Source organism: Aythya marila (assembly GCF_965140915.1).
Source record: "Aythya marila genome assembly, chromosome: 4".
NCBI classification, from domain to species: domain Eukaryota; kingdom Metazoa; phylum Chordata; class Aves; order Anseriformes; family Anatidae; genus Aythya; species Aythya marila.
Window position 1 is genome coordinate 14,146,671 of NC_139045.1, and position 10,058 is coordinate 14,156,728.

General features: G+C 37.8%; 1 protein-coding gene across 6 annotated transcripts in view; it reads right to left on the reverse strand.

The window, feature by feature from the left end:
- The window catches only part of TECRL (trans-2,3-enoyl-CoA reductase like), a 64,792-nt gene extending 55,065 nt beyond the window's left edge, over positions 1-9,727 (reverse strand). For all 6 annotated transcript variants that reach the window (XR_014317451.1, XM_082759791.1, XM_082759794.1 and 3 more), the window contains exon 1: positions 9,447-9,727. Coding sequence is in view for 5 of the 6 variants with exons in the window: in XM_082759791.1 (XP_082615917.1) it covers positions 9,447-9,680 (234 nt within the window). In the remaining variant the exon portion in view is untranslated. The remainder of the gene's footprint in view (positions 1-9,446) is intronic.
- Between the last annotated feature and the right edge of the window lie 331 nt (positions 9,728-10,058).

Consider the following 10,058-nt stretch of genomic DNA (forward strand, 5'->3'; position numbering starts at 1 on the left):
GTCAGCAGCTACACAAAGGAGTTATATGAAATGCAGCATTTTATTCAACGGATTGGAGTGAAAACTCTATACTAAAGAGCCAGCTCTGATCTCAGACCTGTATTTCCACAAACTGGAGAGATTCAGAACTATGGTTTAGCCCAAGCCTATTACAGCTATATTGCTCAGTAGTCTCCTGGAGATTATTTATGTTGTTACCTGAACTCTGGCATATGAGATAAGCCAACTGACTAACATTCCCAATGACCACAGGTCAAAATATCTATGAATGCACATAACTGCATGCTTACTAGGTGCGGTCATGTCAATTTACACTAGTTAAGTTTGTCTCTGAACATGTTAACATTGTTTTTATATGTCTAGCTGGATTCTTAAAATAAATAAATAAATCCTCTCCCTTTAAAAAAAAAAAAAATTAAAAAAGCGTCAGACACAGGTAAGAGCTTTTTCACCTTCTGTTAAAATGAGTGAGGAAGTAAAGAAAAAGCAATCTATTAGCAGATAGAGGGCTTGCAGGCCATCCCTCAATTTACAGAGTTCACCATGCCCAACTATTTTTTGAGCAAATCTGACCAGCATTGGCATGCCTCCATGCCTTCTAACCTTTTGTTAAAAAGAATTGAGTACAGTTCCTGTACTCACCTTGAGAGCTCAACAGCAGAACTAGTCAGAAAAGTTCTATCACAACACTTTTCAACTATGAAAATGGAATTGTTCTGGCAAAACTTTGGATGTGTAAATTTGTAGTGACTTAAATTTTTTAAATGAAAAAGAAAATGTTTGATTTTTGTTGTTGTTGTTGTTTTAAATTCTGTTTCAGAAACATGCTGAAAATTCATCTCACTGTGTTATTTTCAATTTTTTTTATTTCTCATCCATACAGAACTTTCATTACTTTTGCATTATTTTATGACACATCAATCATGATAGTGTAAAATAATATAACACCCTCTAAAACTATGGAAAATCACCTGACAGGAAATAACATTCAAATAAATGAATGCACTGTTAAATTGTAAAACAAATTGCACTTGAAATATTTATTGTGTCATGACAGATTGAAATATCCCAAAATTAATTTGTAATACCATCTTTCTCTCACAAATTCTATCTAGTTGAAAATTCAAGACTCATTTGTTTTCACCGTAATTTGCAAAGAAAACAACATTTGTGATATGCACTTAAGAACAAAACAAAACACCAATTTTGACCAGTTCTTCTTGTTTTTCTCAGGAAAAAGGTGGGATTTAGGGTTTGTCTGGATTTTGACTGTCAGTATTAAGCGTATTGCCCAGCTATGATATGATAGCTGTCTCTGTCTTTTCTATCAAATGGCTGTAGAGGCTTGTGCTTGCTTCTTTATACCTATGCAGACTGCGAATGTATATAATCAAGCAGTGCACCCAAGAAACTCAACCAGTACTTAGCACAGGATGGTCATGAACTATACTGGGGACTGTATGAAAACAGAAACAGGAACAAGATTAACCAACTCAAAGGAAAATTCACAGAATGCATATTGGCAAGGTAAATAGTTCCAGAAGTAGCAGGGCTCAGGAAGCTTTATAAGTCTTTTCCATTCTTCTCCAGCTGACCCATTACCCATTCCCTGTCTCCTCTAATGTTCCCACTGGGCAAGATGACTGGTGATGGTTGGGTTCAGCCTGTCCTCCCCACTCTGAAACACTGTGCTACCCAACCAGCAGCTTTCAATATACCAGAAGGAGCTAAGTAATCTTTTAAACTATTTTCTTCTCTTTCAGGTGTATTTATGTTCAGCCAATAGGTCCAAAGTTATGTTGGTGAGATCAGACAGAAAGATGGAGAGGCAGCCAGCCCCCTGTGGTCCATGAGGGTAAGCATGAAGCTGAGAAGCAGAAAAGAATGGGAAATGAAGGTGATCTATAAGAACAATTAGATATCATGAGGGTAATGAGAAATCGAAATGCTTTTCACAGTGTCAAGTGCTGTGAAGAGATATTTGCTGTACCTCTAGTACAGGTTCTCTGACTGCCAAAATTTGTTCTCCTGTAGTAATGGAGCTGTATATATCTAAAAAGGAGAGTTTGCATTTTAAGGACTTCTAAAAATGCAGAAGTGTTTAAATGTAGACATGTATGTTATAGCATTAATATATACTGTTAGATATTTATAGATCTGTTACTACATGGCTGGGGTATTTTGTGAAGAATCACAGCACTAAGGTTTCAGAAAGAACCTGAAGCATATTCTAATGGACTGATAAATCATGGGCAGGAGTATTTTAATGCTACAATAATGCCTATATGAGATGCCATTATACACCTAAATTTCCATCATGGGCTGTGCTGATTAACTATTAGACTAATAAAACACCTACAGCTCCCTATGGTCTTATATTGCTCCCGTACATTCATAATTTGCAATTATCTGTGAATTACCTTTGACGCAATAAGGCAAATGTGCAGCTGGGGTAAAATGTCATAACTTTGTGGGGAAAGAGGACATTTTCACACTGGTTAGAATCTGTCTCTACAGATGTACTTTTGGCAATATTCACCGCTCTTGTAGAATAGCTGGCTTTTTCCATTGCCAGAATGGCTAATGCTCATGAGGAGCTGGAGGACCATTGGTGCCTCAAGAATTCATTCTCTTGTTTTCACTGAGCTTTGAATATAGCTTTAATTTTTTTTGGATTATCTATTGTATTTCACTCTATCTCCCCCCCACGCCCAGGCTTAGACTTTTATAACTAAAATAAGAGGTACATAAAACCTGTCATTTAAAGGCACTTCTAAGCGTTGAAAATTAGTATCATCTGAAGCATCAGTCTTCACTAGTGGCTTCTCTAATTCTTTAAACCATCCCTTTAAAACATGAAATGCCTGAAGTTACCAGCTTCTTCCTTCCTCAGTCTCCCTCTTCTAGTCAAACCAAAGGCCATTTCTCCAGGTATTGCCTCTAAAAAACTGTACTGAAATAAGAGTGGTAATTACAAACAGAAATTAACATACCCAGTTGCCTCTTTTCATGTGAAGCTCTCTGTAGCTCTGTAGCTATATTGACATAAAACCAATGTGAATTTCTAGTAGAGTGGGAAGAAATTAATGTAATGCATTGCTTCAGTAGAATTTGAATATGTTTAACTAAAAGCTGAGGAAGAAAATACTACTACCAGCACCTCCAACAGTAGGAGCAGGCATAAGATTCAATTCTTACGGGCAAGAAAATGCATAGACTTCATAACATGTTTATAAATGTAATGTATTTATTTGCGGTGCCTACCAGCAGGGACCAGCTCCCTGTTGAGCTGGATGTGGTGAAAGCATACAGCAAAAGACACTGACATCACAAAAGCCTCCTTCCAAAAGAAAATAAAAAAGAGGATTTATACAGCAATGAGTCTGCATTCGGCCAGTTTATTGTCTCTGCTTCTTCACCTGCATTGCTGTGGGAATTCCTAATTTGTGGGACTTAGTATCAACATGTAGTCTTCTCAAAGAAGCCCCCCTCCTTTGACACAGTTGGTTATTGAATTCCTTTGGGCAGCACTGGCACAAAAAAGAAGCCCCAAACAGAAGCAGGGCATCTGTAAAGAGAGACTGCTTGAATGAGAAAGATGATGATCTCAAAAATCCTGCCCATGAAATGAAATGAGGCAGCTGTGGAAATGCATAGGCTCAGCTCATTCCCCACAAGAAACAAATTTACATTTACGAGATATTTTATAAATATTAAAATTACAAGATTTATTAAAAAAAAAAAAAAAAAAAGTATACAAGGCAATTAAATATCTCGCTTGTGGAAAAGGACTTCAATACTATTCTTCCCTAGTAAGAAGCAAATGAGAAAAGTCTGATGTGAAAGGCAGTGCCCTGGTACTGCAGTGAGTTTCTTTGCTGAGTTGCATTGCGTACTTCCATAATTGCATTTGCTCCCCTTATATGAATGTGGTATGTAAAGAATAGCCTCCAAGTTGTGATGTGAGAAGTTATTTTTATTTACTAGATATGAGTATGCAAGAAAGAGCTGGTGATGACTGCTCTTTTGGCTGCCCACTTTCTGTGATAGATATGCAACCTGCAGGTGAGAAAAAGAGATTTCTGATACTGCAGGTATTATTTCTGCGTGCATCTGATTTTGTTGTCATTCCAGTGTAAATCAAGAGAAACTCCATTTTATTGTTAAACTGTAGTGTGCAGATACAAGGGTGCTATTATTTTAGGTGCTTTACAAACCAAAATTGTGAACATCTTCAGGCACAGACAACTTTTCAAAGAAATCAAAATATGAGCCCTGCGTTCAGCACCCAGCACAAGGCCATGGACGCACTGGGGTGAGTCCAGAGAAGAGCAAAGAGGATGCTCAGAGGACTGGAGCACCTCTCCTCTGAAGACAGGCTGAGGGAGTTGGGGTGTTTCAGCCTGGAAAAGAGAAGGTTCCAGGGAGACCTTACAGCGGCCTGCCAGTAGCTAAAGGGGGCCTACAGGGTAGGTTTAGATGAGATATTAGGAAGAAATTCTTTACTCTGAAGGTGGTGAGAGTGGAACAGGTTGCCCAGAGTAGCTGTGGATGCCCCATCCCTGAAAGCATTCAAGGCCAGGGGGGTTGGTACTAGATTAACTTTAAGGTCCCTTCCAACTCAAACCATCCTGTGATTCTACATACTGTGTTATATTTAACAGCAAGAAGTTGTGTATATAAATGGATGGATTGATGTATAAGCTTGTATTATGCTTGGGTGCAACAAAAATGTGTAAAAAAGGGACAGACCCTACACAGAGATCTCTTAATTTAAGAAAAATAACAATGCTCACATCACTTTTACTGCAGACATTGCACGGCATGCCTATGTTCACAGACAGACAGTTAAATGCTCCTATAGTATATACTGCTAACCACAAGCATTTCCTACCAGTAACTCAGCTTTCCAAAGTCTGCCATCTGATTTGTGAATTTATGAATCGTGAAACAGAAAAAAATAGAAGTAAATCACGAGTTCTTTTTATTTACTTTGTTTTCTGGGTGTCCAGTAGTCAGAATAGAGAAGTGAAGTGTACCTAAAATCTAAATAAAATATTTTGGGATTTCCATGGTTGCAAGAGATGGTGACTTAAAAAATAAATAAAAGTGAGCTGTGGCAAAATTGCAAGAGGTGACAGTGTTGTGCTTGAAATATATAAAGAAATCAAATGTGGAGGTACCTGAGGTGGCGGAGAGGAGATTCCAGTGGGAGAAGGCACAGGATGCATGGAGGACCAGTGCAAGGCACAGTGGAGAACGAATCTACCCTATAATCTCTGCAGTACACCAAGACAAGAGACTCCTTCCTGCACATCTTAGGAAGCAAGTTCTCTTCTGTAGGCCTTAAGAACTTTTTTTTTTTTTTTTTTGGAAAGGAGTGCCACTGTGCAGCTGACAAAACCTGAGTTTGCACCTCCACTTATAGCTTAGTTGGCAAAATCAGGAAGCACAAAACTACTGAGCTCCAAGACTTTTGATGGGGAAAAAGCTTTCTCTGCTGGTTTCCCCAAAGGTGATTTATTCTGTAAAACAATATTGTGCAACATTTTCTGCCTTAAAAGCAACTCATGCAAAATTAATTACATTGCACTACATTTGAAGGAAAATACATTTTACTACAAGTTAATTTGAAGAAAAAAATATTATCCAATGAATGCTATAACAGAAACAGTTACAAGTTGCCTTAACGGAATTTATAAATCAAATCACTGCACATCGATAACCTTAAAACTAACCTACTTCAGGATCTTGGAATAATGTACAAGTAAAACAGTTTTTGAGTAGCTATGTATCTTTCATAAGTTGTGGCTGGCGATGAAAAATGTGGGTTATTTGTTTAAAAATACAGCAAAAAGAATTATTTTCTTTTATTTTTAGGACTTTGTGAATTTTTCATGTTCTGTTGTTTTCTTAACTTTTTGGAAGTAAAAATGGGACCCATAATCCTTACGCAAACTGGTTTTCATTGAAAATATTTCAAACAAAAATATTCATCAACTCTAAATACACGCCCTCTTGTTCTTTACAGACAGATGGGAATTTCTTCAAGAGAAAGCCTGCCACCTGAGGAGCAGGACGGAAGGAAGAGCTGTGACTGTTAACAAAATGGACCCACGCTCCTGGATTCCTGCTGTTTCACAGGCAGCGTGCAGTGCAGGGGGCTGCTCATGTGCACCCTTGAAACCTCAGTGCTTTGCGTGCCACTGCTGCGATCATGTAAATGTGCAGATATCTTTTGCTCACGAATCTGGTCCTAGGGTAACTGGTCTGAGCATTTAACTTTTAAGGACAGATGGATGGGCCTGTTAGCTCAGGTTTAAATTAGCTTTTCCTACGTCTTCATGAGTCCTCTTTCCATCTCCCAAGGGTAGCCCTTTCTGTCTACATACTGCCAGTGCCTGCTGTCTGCCAGAAGTAGTTTGGGTACATTTTGAAGAATAATTGGGGGGAAAAAATAATTGAAACAGATTTGTGTTTCCTCACGTCTCTCCATGCCCCCAAAGTCTGAAGCCTCTTCTCCATGACTTCTCACCTCAGAATTCATTTTAGTACCAAGAGCAATTCTGGGGAAAAATATCTTACGTTGGTTTTGTTTCTCATTTAAATTATTTCAGTAACTCATCAGAAAAGTTCATCTGCACCAAACTAAATGCATAATGGTATATCCATTGCAGAGAAAGTCGCCAGAGCAGGTTGACAATATTAAAGTAATGCTAGTTTTAAAAAGAATTTTATGTACGAGCACACAAGTGCAGAAAGACTTGACAGTGAATTTACATCAGTTTTTGCAGGATTAGGTATTCAAGACCCAGATCATGGAGGGAATGACTGTGTGATAAAATATCTGGGCTTTCCTCTTCTACTGCTTTCTTTCAGTATTTTTTCTGGCTTTCCTGACTCTGGAAAAGCCTGCAGTATGAAGTAAATGTGTCTTACACGCTTTAAAACCAGTCTAATATGTATTTATTCTGTGCCTTTAAGCCAATCTTCAAGACAATCAGGACCTTAGACTAACCACTCAGCTCAATTATATTACATGGCTGATCCTTCCCCAAAGTGTAAGGTGGGTAAGAAAGCCAAAGGAGATGATGGTATTATCATTTTACAGCTGGAGAATTAATTCACAGTTACTTATGCCTGATCCAGAGCCTTCTCATGTCAACTGATTGCTTGAGCTCACATAGCTGAACACGCCTCTTCCAAATCCCTGACACTGCACTGAGCACGAGACAACTTTTCTTTCTAAATACCAAAACCAGTTAGGTGTATCATCACTTTGCAGACTTTACAGAGCTTCTACTACTCTGAACTGGATTCATATGAATATGCAAGTGTCTTGTAGAAACTGAACCTCTGAAAGCATTGGCTGGTATTTAATCAGTTCATTAATCATCTAATCATTGCCTGAGTTTCCATTAGGTGGAGAAAGAAAGGGGTCTTTTTAACTTAGTTGTTTCTTTCAGACTTATTAATCTGAGAATATTACAAATACATTTGCTAAATCATAATATTCTAAACTACTAACAATATTCAATAAGAGCATAAATATACACATTTTAAAATGTATGGTTCCTATTCTCTCCTGTTATACATCCTAAGAAGAATTAATTACATGCAACCCTGAGAAATGAAGCTAATCATAATTATCTTACAAACAGAAAAGAGGCATTAGAAGTGTCAAGTTGGGTCTGTATCAATGTTGTATTTAATTAAGCAGAAGATTATGCATAATCCAGTGAAATGGTCTCTTGATTGCTCTAATAATCAGCTGAAATGAGGTTCACCAGTACTAACAAGTATTCACTGAAGTAAGGAACTCAACTGCATTGCTTTCAGGGTTGTCTTAGAAAGGGCTTATTATAGCAAATTAAGGGACTTAGATACCCAGGTGAATCAGCATTCAAAATACAAATTCTTTAGGCAGTCTTGGAAATCTCTGCCTTACACTATGTTTGTACTAATCCCTTGGGTACTGTGCCTAAATAAATAAATAAATACATCCATAAATTAGGTCGATGCCCAGAAGGGCTGGCCGTGGCCATGTAAATTGAACATAGCTTCCTGAGCAGACGCTTTCAGCTTACAGTTGCTATTGCTCCTCTGTGTGTATTTTACCTCCATCTGGAGAGTAATTTGCAATCACCACTCATAACTCTTTTTGCCACCACTACAGAGGCAGAGTCTATGTTTGGGAAAGGTGCAGAAAATGCTCAGGCTCATAAAGTTCTGAATAAAAATTAAAACAGACTGCAGATTGCTGAAGGATTCCTGAAATGTCACTCTTGGCCTAATTCTGTTTCTGTTAGTATATATATTTTTAATGAGAATATACAAAAGTTTAAGATAAGAAAAATGGTCACTCTTTTCATGGATTGAAGCCTCGTTCAGTACAGTGTTTAAACAGCCCTTTTTTATAATTGTATAAATATTACTTGGTAAATCAAATAATACAGATGCTGTCATTAGAACTGGTTTTGACAATCATCATAGTTGTTTGATCATTTTGTACATGTTGCCCCTTTAGCTAAACTCAAAAAACTCAAAAAATTGTTGGCCTTTTAAGAATGAACAAATCAGACATTTGCCTTTAACTAGGCACATGTTGCAAAAACACCCTTTAAGTGACCAGGAGCACTAGAAATCTGGTAGTATTCCACCCTGAATGTTTCAAAACCATTGAATTAAACATTGAAAGTAAAACTTATCCACCAGTTCCAGCTGTTGCCAGTGAGAATAAGGGACTTATTATTTTTTCTTTTTGCAAAACAGTAAGTCTCAAAATTCTACTGTGTTACAGAAAATTCCTGCAATCTAAACAGCTTAGGATTCCCATTTTCAATGGTATGCAAGAGGCCAGCTCTTCTGCTGAGAGACAATGAATCAAAACTGTAATGTAAATACGAGGTATGTTTTCAACTGCTGTTTACTGTGCTGTAAAGTTCTTTCCTACCCAGTCATCTCATTCTGCTTAGACAATTTGAATGTAGTTTATATCTTTAATGATTCACAACATAAAAAAAAAAAAAACTCAGCTAAGCCACTTTTTTAAAAATAGAAAATGCAGCAAGAGCCCATAACGTTACAGAAATGCTAAGCTTTGCAAATGTATTACATTTTAATATCTATTCTGAAGCAGACATTTAAGTATCATGCTATGAAATCATCAGTGTAATCTAAGCGTTATGTTCAGAGACATGCAAAGGACATATTTTGAGTCCAAAGCACAGTCTCATCTAAAAGAAATCAGTGTTGGTTCATTTGTAGAAATCCTAGAAGAAAACAGACAAGGATCGTGACTGAGCAGAAGTTTTGAGTATCTCCCAGAGGGAGGAATGAAAGTGTTTCCATTACAGAAGAAGATCACAGCAGAGAGAAAACAGAATCCCTGAAGTGGCACTGCATGTACTAGGCACATCCCCAGCATGCTGGAATAATACACTCACCTTGTCCACAATGCAGATCTGCTTCTTGCTTTGCACATCAAGGATTTCCACTTCAAAGTAAGTAATTTTTGAATGTTTGAGCACTGGTGGTGATTTGAGATTGCCAGCAGAGAGCACAAGCTGAGAAAAGTTGAAAAAAGAGCGTGTGTTATTGTGGGACATGGACAAAGTGCCTCCATGAGCTGCAGGATCCCTCTTGTGTTCGGGGGCACCGAGTTTCTGCCTTCTGAGCATTGTGCGACCCAGCAGTAGTGACCGTCATATCAACAGGGGACAGTTCCAGGGGGAAAATGTTTCCTCCCCGCATCAGTTAAATACAATCACAGACTGATGAGACATGAAAGGTCAAGTGGCGTTCCATTTTAAGAGTACTGTCTTATTTAGCAGGAGTGAAAACAATGGCTCTGTAATCCATGTCTATATTTAACCGACTATTGTGATGTGCTGTATTGCTGCTTTTTTTTTTTTTCCTTTTTATTTAAACCATCATTTAAAACAACACATTGTATTTATTCCCTAATGTGAGAAGTCTGACCCTGAAATTCCAGAGCCCTGGAGAAATCAGAAATGAGTGCAGCAAATTGCACTGTTATCAACTGAGACAGCTGTTTA